Below are 17736 nucleotides of genomic sequence, written 5' to 3'. Positions count from 1 at the left end.
GGTGAAGTATTTTATAAATGAAGATAGCATTTATCACTGATATGTTGAACTGCATTATACATGAAGATAGATTTTGTCATTCATTTGTTGAACTGTGTTATAAATGAAGATAGATTTTGTCATTGATATGTTGAACTGCATTATACATGAAGATAGCATTTGTCATTGATATGTTGAACTGCATTATACATGAAGATAGCATTTGTCATTGACATGTTGAACTGTATTATACATGAAGATAGATTTTGTCATTGATATGTTGAACTGCATTATACATGAAGATAGATTTTGTCATTCATTTGTTGACCTGTGTTGTACATGTCCAAATTTCATATATTGATTTATCCTGGAAGATGTTACAGCATCTGAATACAACAGAACATAGTCTGACCTTGATATTTGTGATTTTCTCATTTATTGATAGGTGCTGGCCGAGTTTTGGTTGAATCAAAACTCTTTGGATATGGACAAGTCATCCATGAATCACTCTTCATTGGTGAGTATAAATATTTCAACGCTTTTGGAAAATCTTAAATTTCAAATGTATTTGATTTTTGAAATACCGTACCATCATCATTTCAGTTATTTCCATTAAGATGAGCCTGTAGTTTTGAACCTTTTTGAGCAAACATGTCCAGCTGAACACTAAACAGGAAGCTGTGGTAGTTAGATCATGCCTAAATAATTTAAATTTAGCGTATTATTAGATGAGCCAAAGATTCTGTATTTTTTATTCTCAAAAGTTTGAAGAAAATTTGACCTTAAGAATACTGAGTTAACTATTTATTCATTAGGCAAATGTAATAATTACACAGTTAGACTTAAAAAAAAATACTTTTGCCTGCAAGATAAAGACTGGCGTCATTAATTTGAATATATGCACTCTTTAATTTTAATGGATAAAAGTTGCCTACATCAATTACATATTTAAAATTTTTCGAAAAGGAATGTGAATGAAGAAATGATTTACCATTCTTAAAGTATTCCTTGGAAAAGTGTCAAGGAAAATAATTATTCATTGTATTTATTTTGCTTTCAATGATTAGCTGTACAGATTATAGACAAGAAGAGCTTATGCAGTGGGATGTTGCTTATCCATCTATCATCTGTCCATTAGTGTCCATCTAATGCTGTCCATCGTCTGTCCATTAGTGTCTATTTTATGGTGTCCATTAGTGTCCATTTTGTGCTGTCCATTAGTCATCTGTCCATCTGTCATCCATTCATTAGTGTCCATCTTATTCTGTCCATCTGTCATCCGTTCATTAGTGTCCATTTTATTCTGTCTATCATCTGTTCATTAGTGTCCATTTTATGCTGTCCATTAGTCATCTGCCCATTGGTGTCCATCTTATTCTGTCCATTAGTGTCCATCTTATGATGCCCATTAGTCATCTGTCCCTTAGTGTAATTTTGTTATTGCTATTCTAAACTACTGGGAGGATTGCAATACAATTTGTACAGACTCCCATTTATTCCAGGGTCTAGTTCATCCTGAATGTGTCCCTTAGACATCCATTATTGTCACCATGGTGGTTACTTTAAAAAGATTGGTATCACTACATATTGTGTCAGGTCATGTCAGTATGTTTTCACTAAACATTTTTCTATGACATCTATTTCCTTCTGGTTGTACTGCCAATATGGCTTCTTTGATGGACATTTTAAAAATCTAGATATTGTTGCTTTTACTGAATGGTTGGTCATATCAACATAAGGTTTTTACTAAAAGACTTCTTATGATGTCTAGTTGGGCCTTAAATTTGATGTATAGTTGGGCCTTAATGAAGATGGTGTAGATCTGACTTCCAATATGGCTGAAAATCTTATTACTCTTTTATGGACTTTGGGGTTTTCACAGAAAGACTTATAATGATGTCTACTTGGTCCTACATGAATATGGTGCCAAGCTGATGTCCAGTTTGATCAAAATGGCGGCTATCTTAAATTCTTTTGCTATGACTATATATTTTAAAATAAGTAATAGAAATGAGTGAGAAGCAACAAGCTTTGTGAAATTTAACAAATAATTTATTTCCCTAGAATACAAAATGAAAATGTATTAGGAACTTATGGTATTATGAATTAAATCCAAATAATTATAGAAATATTAACATAGGTACTAATGAATAAAGTTCTGAATAAACTTAAGTGATATTTCAATTAAGTTCCAGTGTTGAAGGTGCTGATGTACCTGTAATGGCCATTAGTCTCTAATGTACTAATATACCAGTGACCTGAATTGTAATGATGTGCCAGTAGTCTTTTGTTGAATCATGGTAACATAAGCCAAGGTTACCGTGCTTGAATTCACTATAATTACCAGTTAGGTTAGAGCACTTTGTATTTACAGAGAAGAATAATTGGATTAAATAATTTCAGTCCATATAAACACTGAACACAACAAATGATTCTGCTACAGGATCTGATAGCACCAATGATTATATAAAAAAGATTATATAAAAGATTATATAAACAATTAAGACACAAGTTCATTTCCAGAACTATCCAGTCTATAATTAGACAAGGATTGTTACCAAAATTATGATAAAGAACATGGTAAATATAATGCCCTTGAATCAGACCAAGGTAAATATGTTCTACTGATAATGATCCTAATATTAAACTCACACTTTTGGAGAAAATATCACCAATGGATTAGTTGTTTACAGAATAATTTTACAAAATCAATGATTCTAGCAAGGTAGACAATGAACTTGATTGTTGACAAAGGCAAAATTACATATTACATATTTTACATTACATATTTATACATAAAATTACATAAAATGGACACTAATGGACAGATGATAGACAGAATAAGATGGACACTAATGAACGGATGACTATTTTACATAACCCATAGCATCTAATGAATAGCAAAAAAACAAAACAAACAATGCCTATTAAATATACATAACACTTGTTATTACTACTCAGCCTGGACAGATGGTCATCTTATCATGGGATGTCTAGATTGTCCCAAAGGAAACTGATGCCTCTCAGCCACAATGGCAGTCATCTTGAAAATCATGTCATCACTACTCTGTCTGAATGGATGACTATTTTGATGTCGGATTTTCCCTAAATGACTTATTATGATGGTATGTTTGTCCCAACTGAAATTAGCCATCATAAAAGTCTTGTTATTACCACTTCTACTGAATTGATAATCACAGTGACATTGGGTTTTCTCTTAAAGGTTATAATATTCAGTTGCACTTAAATGAAAATGGTGCCAATCACATTTCTGCTGTGGCCACCATGATGGCCATCTTGAAAGTCTTTTCAGCTTTTCTTTAGATGGGATGGTCATATATACATGGGGTTGTCAGGAGTTTTGCTGAAAAGATGGTAAATGGACACGAGGTTTTCTTTAAGAGGCTTTGCCTGAAAAGATGGTAAATAGACACGAGATTTTCATTAATAGGCTTCTCTTGATATCTAGTTGGTCCAGAATGAAAATGGTGCAGTCAGTGGTGGTCGTCTTGAAAATCATGTTATGGGTAGTTGTCTTGAATTGACCCTCTTATTGACTGAAGGTTTTACCTAAAACACACTCGATGTAGTTGGTATCAAATGAAATTGATACCAAGATGATCTCCCAAAATTTGAAAAATTTACTTTTGCTCAATGGATACCCATACTAGCATAAAAATGTAGAAGGAAAATAAAAGACATTTTCATGCAGAATATATTTTTTTGCTATTAAAATGATGCTGATTTAATCTCCAAAATGGCCATCATAGAATTCTTTGCATGCTGGTTCATGGTTGGTTTAATCTTAAAAATTCTTGAATTTAAGTGAGGTTGCTTTGAAAACATATTGCATTTTTTTCTCTTGAAAATGCATTGAAGTTGTTGAAAAAATCTCAGGATTTCTTTGGTTGAAAAAAATCTGAACTTTGCCCAGAACTCATTAAATAATCTGAGGAAGTAACAAACTGCAAACATGTGTCCCTTTTTAAATTCAGAATTTGTGATATTTGATATCCCCCCTACATGAATAAAATAAATGAAATTTGGTAAAGTTTCGTGACTCAAATGACACATGTCATGGATTTCTACGATATGGAATAATAATCCTTTAATGTAGTGGCATGCCAATTACTCTAGCATGTTCTGTTTTACTTTTGTGTGTGTTTATGCACTGATCAACAAAACAAAATAGAACAAAATTTCAGTAATGAGAATATTTCTTGAAATTTTTTTAAAGTCCATAACAGCTTCTTCAGAAACAACCATCTGGAGGTTTACAAACCATGTTTTAATGACAGTAATACATTACCTGCTACTAATGCATTGCTTTCCACTTCTGGGACTCTTGTAGCTTGTCCAAGCTAGGACTCTTGTAATGTGTCCAAGCTGATTTCCTCCAACATACAGAATGCTTTTATCTTTTTCCCTTGAAAGATGTGTGCAGAACATATATGCTATATTTACTCATCGCAATTCACCTTCATTTTCATCTTTAAGTGTCTTTCTAATTATCATATGCCTTTTATATCGAGTGAGTGTTGATCTCCTCAGTCCTTGCCTTATTTGACAGTTATTTGTGTTCTGTTTGTTAATTTGAGGTTTTCTTCGAGTTGATTATGATGCAGAGTGAAGAATCTTCTGTGCATGTAATTGGTGCAGTAGGTAATGTGTTGATCATATCTATCTTATTTAAATGCAGTGTTGCAGATTTTCTTCTCTTCCTTTCCGAGGAGAGAATATGTTCTGTGTCCAGTATTAAAGCATTTGGATACCAGTTTCTAATACTCACAAGTTCTCTAGGGTGTCTGCCATTAGGTCAGACTTCATCTTTCTGGTATCATCAGGTATTTTGAAGTTTAGAGACATATCTTGTACACCAATGTCTAGATTGACTCTTTCATGTGTTCTTTGGGCATTGTCAAAACGCCTTTATGAACCTTTGAGTGAAGCTTACTTGAAGAATCTTACACTTAAAACTTTTCCTGCTCTTTGATACAAGGAGAGGAAGCAAGTTTAATGCCTTGTCAGTGGAAAAGGGTTGATTACAGTTCAATGGTAATTATGATTCAGTTCCTCTTCTTTGCCATCCTGGGTTTCTGGTTAAGAATCAGCTACCTTCAATAACTCCGATCAGTTTAGTCGGTGCTGGGGATGATCAAGATATGTTCCTTTGCCCAGTTAAATACTGACTGACTGGAAGGAAGGACACCTCATCAAGATCCCAAAGAAAGGCGACCTCAGGTGGCGCTCTACAGTTTCATATTTTGCATAGGGTTAGGATTTTAAAGAAAAAGAATTTCCCTGGCTTTCCTCACTGGTTATACTGGCTATTTAAAAAAGACCTTGTATATCTTAGGTATAATTCAAAGAACCTTTAATTCCCTTTATTTTGGTGTATGATTGATGGGTGTACTATGAGTTATAGAGTATACAGCTTGGCCTTACTTCCGATGTGCACCTTTCAAAAAAGTGCTAGCTCTTCTTGGTCATTTTCACTTCCTGAACTTCAGAGGTAAATTGTATAAAAAAGAGCCGATAACTTTTTTTACATTTTATATATTTGGTAATTCATTCATTGCACTTTCAGAAGCTGGTATTGTCTAGTCTGGCAAAATTCATTTTCCCTATTTTAATAGCTGATATGTATAGTGTACTTTAGACTAATTCAGGCTGATTTTTTAACACAAGGGAGCAGTCATTTTAGTTAGCAGTGTGCTTAAATCATGTAAAATTTCCAAAAGTACAATATCCAAAAGAAATATCATCCACATTACATTAATGTAGCATAGAGGTATGCCAACATTCTCTCCACTGTGCATGTTTTAAATGCGAACTACTTCACCTTACATACGTCACTCTTTCAAAAGTACATATTATCTGGTGAGCGCCCCCTCAGCAACTGCTGCAACTACAGAGGAATCACACTCTTATCAGTACCAGGGAAAGTCTTCAACCGGGTCCTCCATTGACCCACAGTTACAAGATGAGCAAGCGGACTTCTGGCAGAACAGATCATGTATGGACCAAATAGCTACTCTTCACATCATAGTCGAGCAATCGTTGGAGTGGAATTCTTCACTCTACATCAACTTGGTCAATTATGAGAAGGCATTTGACAGCGTGGACCAAGAGACACTCTGGAAACTTCTTCGCCACTACGGCATCCCAACCAAGCTGGTGAACCTGATCAAGAACACTTACAACGGAATGTCCTGCAGAGTCATTCATGGGGTATAGTCAGTCCTACTGTATGGAGCAGAGACCTGAAGAACCACCAAGTCGACCGTAAAGAGAGTTCAGACCATCAACGGCTGCGTAAGAAGAATTCTTCAGATCCGCTGGCCAGACACCATCAGCAACACCAACCTGTGGCAGAGAACCTCCCAGCTTTCGGTAGAGGACGAGATCAAGAAGAGAAGGTGGGGTTGGATAGGACACACACTACGTTAGCCGCCAACCAACATTACCAGACAGGCATTGAAATGGAACCCTCAAGGCAAACAGAGAAAGGGACGACCAAGAAACACCTGGCGACGTGACCTTGAGGCAGACATCACTAAGATGGGTCACACGTGGAGTCAGCTTGAGGGGGTGGCACAGGACAGAAGCCTCTGGCGATCTTTTATGGGCGGCCTATACCCTGGCAGGGGTGATGGGCAAAATTGAATTGATTGACACGTGGTCAGTTTTTGTTAGATTTTTTTCAGTGTTATTAAATAACAAAGATTTCCCTTACATTTAAATATTTCAGTGAATTATTTAATTCTGTATAGTTGTCCATTTTGGTCATTTTCTTTCCTAATATGGTAAAAGAAGCACAAGTAACCAAGTTTTTGTGTTGTCTTTGCTGTTACAAAAATATCTGCTTTGGTTTTCCCGCTAATAAAAAATAGAAAAGAGTCCAGTAAACAAACATGTAAACAGCGGTCATGACTAGATCAGCTAATACTCACTCCAGGACCACAAACTTGAGGCAAAAATGGTGTTTTTTGAACCGGACATTTATATTGTGGTTTCTTTTATTTGAATTGTTGTACGTATTTATATTTTATTTCGTAGAATATTTCTTAATCAGTAGTTACTGTTGCTGTCGGCAGAAGGTACTGACCTAGATAATGTCACCAGGATCTCAAAACAAGTGCGTTCAAGTCGCAAGAAAAATGGTGCATGAACCTTGGACAGGCATGAAGTTAGGACAGTCTAGCTTTAAATATCAGCATTCATTCTTATATAGGTCGCGTGAGAAAGGAGAGAAGTGTCCTCTCTTGTATTATTATATAGTGCATGAATGACAAGTGAATGAGCCCCTGTGATGATCAATACATGCAGAAATGACATTATCTTCAAGCTGTATTCGTTATTCTGTGTCTTGATCTGAACTTGGAGTACTTTTTTTATCGTTACATGGTTGCTCATTTTATTGCCCCGGTTATTATTAATGGGCGGGTACCCATGTACCCGTATACCCATTGGTATCTTTATATACAGCAGTGAACACTCCAACTGTAATGGTAAGTGCAGTAGTTGTGCCAACCTTCTACTAGCCTATTGTAGTGAGCACTCCAACTGTAAAGGTAAGTGCAGTAGTTGTGCCAACCTTCTTCCAGCCTAGTAAGTAGTTGTGCCAACCTTCCACTAGCCTACACTAGTGAACTCCAACTGTAAGGGTAAGTGCAGTATTTGTGCCAACCTTATACCAGCTTAGTAAGTAGTTGTGCCAACCTTCTACTAGCATATGGTAGTGAACACTCCAACTGTAAGAGTAAGTGCAGTAGTTGTGCCAAGCTTCTACCACCTTTTTTAGTGAACACTCGAACTGTAAAGGTAAGTGCAGTAGTTGTGCCAACCTTCTACCAGCCTTGTAAGTAGTTGTGCCAACCTTCTAATAGCCTACAATAGTGAACACACCAACTGTAAGGGTAAGTGCAGTAGTTGTGCCAATCTTCTACCAGGCTAGTAAGTAGTTGTGCCAACCTTCTACTTGCCTATTGTAGTGAACACTCCAACTGTAAATTTAAGTGCAATAGTTTAACAACCTTCTTCCAGCCTAGGAAGTAGTTGTGCCAACCTGCCACTAGCCTACACTAGTGAACACGACAACTATAAGGGTAAGTGCAGTAGTTATGCCAACCTTATACCAGCTTAGTATGTAGTTGTGTCAACCTTCTACTAGCCTATGGTAGTGAACACTCCAACTGTAAGAGTAAGTGCAGTAGTTGTGCCAAGCTTCTACCACCTTTTTTAGTGAACACTCCAACTGTAAAGGTAAGTGCAGTTGTGCCTACCTTCTACTAGCCTACACTAGTGAACACTCCAACTGTAAGGGTAATTACAGTTGTTGTGCCAACCTTTTACCAGCCTACACTAGTGAACACTCCAACTGTAAGAGTAAGTGCAGTAGTTGTGCCAACCTTTTACCACCCTATAGTAGTGAACACTCCAACTGTAAAGGTAGGTGCAGTAGTTGTGCCAACCTTCTACCAGCCTTGTAAGTAGTTGTGCCAACCTTCTAATAGCCTACAATAGTGAACACACCAACTGTAAGGGTAAGTGCAGTAGTTGTGCCAATCTTCTACCAGCCAAGTAAGTAGTTGTGCCAACCTTCTACTTGCCTATTGTAGTGAACACTCCAACTGTAAATTTAAGTGCAATAGTTTAACAACCTTCTTCTAGCCTAGGAAGTAGTTGTGCCAACCTGCCACTAGCCTACACTAGTGAACACGACAACTATAAGGGTAAGTGCAGTAGTTATGCCAACCTTATACCAGCTTAGTATGTAGTTGTGTCAACCTTCTACTAGCCTATGGTAGTGAACACTCCAACTGTAAGAGTAAGTGCAGTAGTTGTGCCAAGCTTCTACCACCTTTTGTAGTGAACACTCCAACTGTAAAGGTAAGTGCAGTTGTGCCAACCTTCTACTAGCCTACACTAGTGAACACTCCAACTGTAAGGGTAAGTGCAGTAGTTGTGCCAACCTTCTACCAGCCTACAATAGTGAACACTCCAACTGTAAAGGTAGGTGCAGTAGTTGTGCCAACCTTCTACCAGCCTTGTACGTAGTTGTGCCAACCTTCTACTAGCCTACACTAGTGAACATTCCAACTGTAAGGGTAAGTGCAATAGCTGTGCCAATCTTCTACCAGCCTAGTAAGTAGTTGTGCCAACCTTCCACTAGCCTACACTAGTGAGCACTCCAACTGTATAGGTAAGTGCAGTAGTTGTGCCAACCTTCTACCAACCTAGTAAGTAGTTGTGCCAACCTACTAGCCTACAGTAGTGAACACTCCAAGTGTAAGGGTAAGTGTAGTAGTTGTGCCAACCTTCTACCAGCCTACAGTAGTGAACACTCCAACTGTAAGGGTAAGTGCAGTAGTTTTCCGTGCCATAATTGTTGAGGCCATCAGCCTCTCTCCTGATAATTTAGCAATGCAGTTGTTGCAGGTAATGTATTACTGCTATTAAAACATATTTGTTTGGGAGTAAACTTAGTTTAATTAGGTAAATACTTACTGGTGCCAAGATTCTCTCGTCCCACAATTGCCCTGACTTTATCATATATTTCATTGTATACAGAAGGACTAGTGGATTGAGAAATTTACTAGTCCTGTTGAATCTTCACTAGTCCTTGCCTTAAAACAATGACAGACATGTTTTTAGATTAACACTATTTTTTTCTTAAATGCCACAAAAATATCTTTATTTCTTAATTATACCACTCCAGTTGCCTAAGTTTTTAGAGTGTCTGCCTCAGATGTGGGAGTTCTTGGGTTTGAATCCTGCTGAGTCATAGCAGATATTTATAAAAATGGAACAGCAGCTGCCTCACATGGCACTCAGCATTAACAGGTTAGTGCTTGGACTGTTTGGCCTGGTATAAGGATAATGTGACTTAGTGGGACATGATACTAAATGTCTGTGGCATGATGCCTCAGTGCTAGACATCATTGTAAACTGTCACATTGCAGCGACGTGACTGAAAAATTGTTAAAGCTACATCATACACACATTTTTCAAATACCACAATCATTCATAATTCAGAAGTATAAACCTTGTTTTTGAAAACTGCCAAATATTCATATCAAAATCACAAAAAAAACCAGTGACTGAACAAGTAAACATTTTCAAGAACCTTGTCATCTGAAAAAACCCACAAACAAATAACTTAATAAGAGGAAAGACAAAGACTTTATGGACACAGGTCATTATTTATTGTAACTCCACAGACAGATGATTTAAGACAGTAACTGTTGTGCTGTTATGAAAGTTGGGTGAGAATATTTTATTATAGCAGTATAGGCATTGTGTGGGTGAGAACATCTCATTATAGAAGTATAGGCATTGTGTGGGTGAGAACATCTCATTATAGCAGTATAGGCATTGTGTGGGTGAGAACATCTCATTATAGCAGTATAGGCATTGTGTGGGTTTCCATAACAGTGATTGCATGGTGAGAAGGTCTCATAGTAGTGTTGGCATTGTGTGGGTTTTCACAACAGTGAAAGCATTATGAGTAGATCTTATTATAGTAGTATAGGCACTGTGTGGGATTTCAGAACATATACTTTAAAGGCAATATATGTCTCCATCATTGCTAATTCTTTAAAGACAGAATAGTTGATCAAACTATTGATTTTGTTGACCATCACACTACATTGGTGGTTTGACATTGTCATAGGTCTGGTTTACGGTTTGCAGTCTTCTGATCTGCATTTATGTGACCTTTCCTGCCTCTTTTTAAATGTTCTGACATTTATGTTGAGTTCAGAGCTCATTGCCTACCAAAAAGTTGGTATTTGCCGAAACCCTGTAGTGTTGGCATAGTGTAGTCACTTTCTACTAGGTCTAGCAAACTTCAACAACCTTACATCGATTCCTACCGACCTCAGATTGATAGGAAGATGATTTGTCTTCTCAAAAATTGCAAGTACTATAGGGCCAGTTAGAAAAGACCACCCCTTCTGACAAAAGATAATGGTGTCTCAAGATAGGTGGTGTCTTATGATAGGTCATAACACTTTATAATCAGTAAAACTGTGCATGGATAACCTGGTCTCAAGATGCATTCTTTCAATGCAGTGGTTTCTCAAGACAGGTTTTACTGTGTAAAATTCATTATGTGTTTAATTTGTTGCTAGATTCATTAGGCAGATAGCACATGTCATTTCAAACAGGGCATTGATGATTCAGAATGGTCGCTCTTACTACAATTAAGAAACTTTCAACAATGTTTTCTCAAAACTATTTGACAGAATTTTACCAAATTTTACATATATCATTCTTCTGTGAAGGTCATGTTACTAAAAATATAAGAACATTTCAACAACATTATAATAAAAGTTAACAGAAATTGACCAGCTTTGACAGAAAGCATCCTAGAATAAAGACTTTTTATATTTTGACAAAAACAAAATGTACCATCAAATATGGATGAAGATACAAAATATGGAGAAGCCTTGACAATTTCAGCCAATTTCATAATATATGCAACCAAGAGGATAAGAAGGAAATGTATACAGATAGTATCCCATTAACACAAGGTTTTTGGACCAACTGACCTTGCCTTTTTCTACATGTTAACCTTTGAGCAATCTCAGACTCACATTGGTCTTTTACTTGTTATGCTTGTATTGATGTTTGCTGTTAATGTGGTTTAGCATAGATATATTAGGTAATCTTATGAGGCATTTTCTGATGGTTTGATAGATACTTACATGTTATATATCCCCTTGTGCAGATGCACACATCAAGGTATGGAGAACCTAGCAAGGCAGATACATTTTTCAGTCTTTTTGTAAGTATAAACAATACTATTATGTTCATTTTTGAATATATGTAGCAAATTTGTATCTTGCATGTGTTTTGTATACACTGCAAATATATTCATATTTTTTGCCAGTTTTGCTTTTTGTCCATTTTGTTTCCATTGCATTGTTCTTTGAATCCATAAGTCACTATTTTAAAATGAGAATAAATGTTTTCTTTTTGCCTATCATCACATTCTCATTGTTGATGTTAGAGTTATGTTCCTTTTCAGAAGGTCAGAGGTCATTAGGGACAACACTGCATTTCTTACAGTGAGGTGTTCATTCAAATGCATTAGAAAAATTAGAAATATATAAATGTGGAAGAATTGAATCCTAATTTACAGTAAAAAGAAGCTTGAAATTTTTTTTACAGTAAATTCTGCTTATTAAAATTTAGCATGTATTTGCCATAAATGTTCTTAAATATTGATTGTTTTTGCCCTTGGTTACCTCTGACTTATTGCAGTGGGATTGTACCTCTTACATCTCCTTTGAGATTGTGCAGATGGGTCTGTTGTGCAAGGAAGGTTACATTTTTCAGTCTTCATTATGGCATCATTATAACAATGTATTTGTTCCACAACATCATTACTGTAGCCCCCCTCCCCCATGTGCTGAATTTCACTTTTATATCTTTTCAGACATGATATTAAGAAATCGCTTATGTTAAAGAGACACTTTTTCAAAAACTCATATCCACCCTGGCCAGCCTCAGTCACCTGCCAGAGTGTACCCTTGAGAACCAAAAAAATATCATGTAGTTCCTAATACCTTGACATGATACAACCAATAATGCATTAAAAGTGCTGTTACAAGTAACAAAAACAGGTTTGACTGGTTACATATTGTGCTGATTGCCACTTTGTAAATTGCAAGTATCATATACAGTGAAATCACAGAACCTGTTTACAATCTGATAATGTTTAATAATGAAATTTATATTAATTAATGTAACTTATATTTTATGAAGTAATTGTCCAGGTCAAAAAATAATTATTGATATATAGAGTTCTCTTAATAATGTTTGAATGGAATAGTGGTAAATGTTCTAGCATTTAGGTCTTGTAACAGCAAGTGTTCATTTAAGGGATGTTCATGAAAGTAATCATTATGCCTTAAGAAATGGAGGAAATTCCTGTATTGTACAAATTTATCTTTAATATTGGTTAAATTGGAATTCAGAAGCAACTCGTGTGTTGTGATAGAGTTTTTTAAAAAGTAATTCTTGTGGCATCATTGCTTTCTTAAAATGTTTTATGCTGCAATGAAGGTGTACGTACATTGGCAACATGAGTTAAGATGCTTTAGGATGACTATTGTACAAAGCATATTTGTATCTTGCATGTGTGTGTGTGTGTGTGTCTATATATATATATATATATATATATATATATATATATATATATATATATATATATATATATATACACACATATATTGTCTGTTTTGCATATGTCATTTTTTTTCCTTTGCATCCATAAGTTAATGTCTGAAGATGACAATGTTTTCTTTTGTACAAGATATCAAGAAAATATGAGCACATTGTTTTTCTTTTGGTTTTCCTCTCAACAATATTCTTTGTGGTGATGTAAGAGTTGTGACCCTTTGGTCATCAGTCGGGGAACAACATATTACTCACAGTGGGGTATTCATTCAGTTGTGTCAGAAAGACTAGAAATGAACAAAATGTGAAAGAATTTCATCCAGTTTTAAAAAGAATCGCTGCAAAGTTTAGAATAAATTCAGCTTATATTAGCATGTATTTACCCAAATTTTTCTTAGAGTATTGTGCCTCCTGGTGACCTTTGACCTGTTGCAAAGGGATGTGACTCTTACATCTCCTTGGAGATTGTGCAGATTGGTCTATTATACAAGGAAGATTACATTTGACAATCATTATGGCATCATTAGAATAATGTATTTGTTCCAAGATATCAGTAAAATAGGCAACCACCCATCCATTCCCAATTCTTTCGAATTTCACCAAACTTATATCTTCTGAAACAGAATAGTACACAATCATCTGTCTTAAACAGCCAGATTTTTTAAGAACTTGTAAACGACATTATTTAGAAATGAACTTTGTTAAGCAACCATGTCTTAATATGCCACATTTCTCACTTTCTTGTGGAAGGTGTGGTAGTTAAGTTTGTAGAGCATCCGGCTTGTAATGCAAGGGCTGCAGCTTAGGTACTATCCTAGGCTGTCCTAGGTAAGCTGTCTTGGTGTATACTTGTTAAAGGCACATGGCTCCATTTCCATGGCACAGTATAGCCAATAATGTGTTAAAAGTGCTGTTGAAACCATCCTTTTTCAAAATCACTTTCCAGTGGTGACTGCTGAGACTGGTCTTATTAATTACATATTGGGTGATTGACACCCTGTAAATTTCAAATTTATATACAACAAATATGCTAAAATCATTAACTCTGTTAACAATTTAGTGCTTTTTAAATAAGTGATATAATTTATATTTTTGAAGTTATTGTCCAAGTTGAAATGAAAACGTCATAGAGATATGAGAAATTCTCTTTGAAATGGTTTAATGGTTAGATCTTGAAACCGTATCCTTCTTAAGATATTCATAAAAGTAATTAATATGCCTTACGAAATCGATGAAATAAGTATAGTATATATATTCATCTTTAACATTGGTTACATTAGACTTACAAAGTAATTCTTGTTGTGTGGTAGAATTTTCAAAAGGTTTAATTCATCATTGAAGGATTGATGGCAACCTCAGTTAAGATTGTGTAGGATGAACAGTGTTACCGCTTTAGCTTATATGCCCATGGATAACACTGTATTGCCACAATCGCTTATTGGCCTGTGGATAACAATATATTTCCACTATAGCTTATTGGCCTGTGGATGAGACTTTATTAGCACAAAAGCTTATTGGTCTGTGGATGACACTATTACCACTATAGTTTTTTGGCCTGTGGATAACTTTATTACTACAATTGCTTATTGGTCTGTGGATAATATCATATTACCACCACCACTTCGGTGTCCTAGTGGTTAGAGCATCTGCCTCAGATGCAGGAGGTCATGGGTTCTAACTCTGGCCAAGTCATACCAGAGAGTTGTAAAAATGTTACTTATAGCTGCCTCACTTGGCGCTCAGCCTTTAGAGGTTAGTGTTAGGACTGGTCAGCCTGGTGTCAGGATATTGTGACTGGGTAGGACATACTACTACATGTCTGTAGCATGATGTCCTAGTGCTAGACATCACTATAAACTGTCACACTGCAGACATCATAGCAGTATGACTGAAAAATTATTAAAACTACATTAAAAGTCCAGATCACAAAACAACTCATATTACCACTATAGCTTATTGGCCTGTGGATAACACCATTACCACTATAGCTTATTGGCCTGTGGATAACACCATTACCACTATAGCTTATTGGCCAGTGAGCAACACTATTACCATAATAGCTTATTGGCCTATGAATAAAACTGTTACTACTATAGCTTATTGACCTGTGGATGAGACTTTATTACCACAAAAGCTTGTTGGCCTGTGAGTAACACTTACCACCCTGTGGATAATGCTACTACCACTATACCTTATTGGCCTGTGGATAATATCATATTACTGCTATAGTTTATTGGCCTGTGGATAATATTGTATTGCCACTATAACTTATGGGCCTGTGGATAACACTATTACCATTATAGCTTATTGGTCCATGAGTAGTGCTATTACCGCTATAGCTTATTTTCTTGTGGAATGGATAACATCATTTGACCACTATAGTTTTTTTGGGCAGTGGCTAACACTATTTGATACTCTGAATGTGACTAAATGGGGAATTTATAACACTTTTGGCGCAGGTATAGGGGCAGATGGGACACAATGTAAATAGGTTGTATATTGCTTTCACAGCTATAAATGGCAGCTATTGCTGGACAGATACTCCACCGAAGTGCTATCCAGCATAACTATCCTGATAGGTATGAATGTTCATGTTGTAGCATTTTGATTATGCATGCTTAGGTAGGTTGAGCACTTGGACATGAGCCCAGTTAATTACTTATGAGTGCATGTTAGGGTTGGTTTAGTGTGTGAACTTGAACTCAGTCACCTTGTTTGTTTGTTTTTTTACTGTTCAGCATATATAAATTTTCAAATTTGTAATATTTACACATCTCTTTTCTGATTTTTTTGCAATCTTGCCACATATAAAAAGTCCTTTGTCATTTGGTTTGAATTTTATTCAGGATGTCTAATGGCAGCTTTAAAGAGCAAGTTATCCAAGGGCAAGGCATCGCCCGTTTCTCTCAGAGTTCACCACTTAAACCCATACTTGTATGCTTGAAAAACATTAGCCTAATCATGGATCAACCTCTACTCCAGGAGTATGGGAAGGCAATGATTGGGCTAATTAAAATGCTTTTTGCTGGTGGTGATTGGATAAATCATAATATTTTTTCACGATGATCATCTTCATCATCATCATCATCATCATCATCATCTTATTAGTATCATTATTGTTGTTGTTGAGGTACTTAGACTAATGATGATTGTGTATTTATCACAGTATTCCATTTTCATAATTTGTGTGAAATGAGGAACATTTTTGTTCGAAATAAAATGTGTTAATTTTTAGCTAAACTGGTGGTAGACCAGAAGAGCTTTTATGATGGCCTGTTTTCCATTGTCCATTTTTCATGCATCATCCATCTTTCTATTAGCACAAGTTTAGTATAGCTACTCATCCTAAACTAATTGGAAGATCGCCATGAAACTTTACTCATTTCCTGGTCTAGTTATTCATAAATGACAATGGAACCACTTGGATGGGTCATTTAGTATGGCTATCCCAGTGACCATTTTGAAAATCATGTGATTGATAGTACTCTAGAACAGATGGTCATGTCATCATGGGGTTTCACCAAAAGACATCTTGTGATGTATTGTTGGTAACTAATTGAAAATGGTGCCACTAACATCTAATACGGCCACCACAGTGACCAGTTTGAAAACCTTGTTATTGCTCCATATCCTTAACAGAATGTCATATCAGCATGGGGTTTTCGCCAGAAGACTTATAATGTCTAGTTGGTCCTAAATGAAAATGGTGCTGATCTAATCTCCATTAATGACCACCACAGTGGCCATATTGAAAAGCCTAGGATCGCTATTACTGCTAAATCAATATATAGTGTCTGTCTGACGTCGATTATGATTCGTCTTGGCAGTCATCTTAAAAATCTTGCTGCAGCTACTTCTTCTGAATGAATATTGACTTGGATTTTCACCTGAAGACTTCTAATGTTATCTTGTTAGTAGTAAGTTAAAGTGATTCCAATCAGCGATAATCAGTGCCTCGTTGATAAAGCCTAGATATTTAGTTGAAATAAAGAAACAAAAATCTTCTGTTAATCATTTATGCAGAAAGAAGAGCATCGATCAGAATTAGATAATATAATCATTCTTATCGACAGCCATTTTGTTATTAATAATTTGCCTTAAAAAACCCAGATCTTTTTATGGTGCAAAGATTTCATATTAGCCTATTGTCCCGCTTCTAAATTTGATCCAGATCTTTTTTATGGTGCAAAGACTTCATATTAGTCTATTGTCCCCGCTTCAAAATTTGATCCAGATCTGTTTATGGTGCAAAGATTTCATATTAGCCTATTGTCCCCGCTTCTAAATTTGATCCATATCTTTTTTATGGTGCAAAGATTTCATATAAGCCTATTGTCCCCGCTTCTAAATTTGATCCAGATCTGTGTATGGTGCAAAGATTTCATATTAGCCTATTGTCCCCGCTTCTAAAATTGATCCAGATCTTTTTATGGTGCAAAGCCTATATATAAGCCTATTGTCCCTGCTTCTAAATTTGATCCAGATCTTTTTATGGTGCAAAGATTTCATATTAGCTTATTGTCCCCACTTCTAAATTTGATCCAGATCTTTTTATGGTGCAAAGATTTC

General features: G+C 35.9%; 1 protein-coding gene across 2 annotated transcripts in view; it reads left to right on the top strand.

The window, feature by feature from the left end:
* The window catches only part of LOC149777552 (sphingomyelin phosphodiesterase 4-like), an 84695-nt gene that overhangs the window by 30870 nt on the left and 36089 nt on the right, over positions 1–17736 (top strand). The window contains exons 7-8 of one of the 2 annotated variants that reach the window (XM_089942152.1): positions 425–496; positions 11714–11770. In XM_089942152.1, the coding sequence (XP_089798278.1) occupies positions 425–496; positions 11714–11770 (129 nt within the window). The remainder of the gene's footprint in view (positions 1–424; positions 497–11713; positions 11771–17736) is intronic. The other variant, XM_089942153.1, reaches the window with a different exon arrangement.

Source organism: Sinohyriopsis cumingii, chromosome 18 (assembly GCF_028554795.1).
Source record: "Sinohyriopsis cumingii isolate HCF-2022 chromosome 18, ASM2855479v2, whole genome shotgun sequence".
NCBI classification, from domain to species: domain Eukaryota; kingdom Metazoa; phylum Mollusca; class Bivalvia; order Unionida; family Unionidae; genus Sinohyriopsis; species Sinohyriopsis cumingii.
Note: the sequence above shows the minus strand (reverse complement) of the source record. Positions and strands in the feature narration are given on the sequence as shown.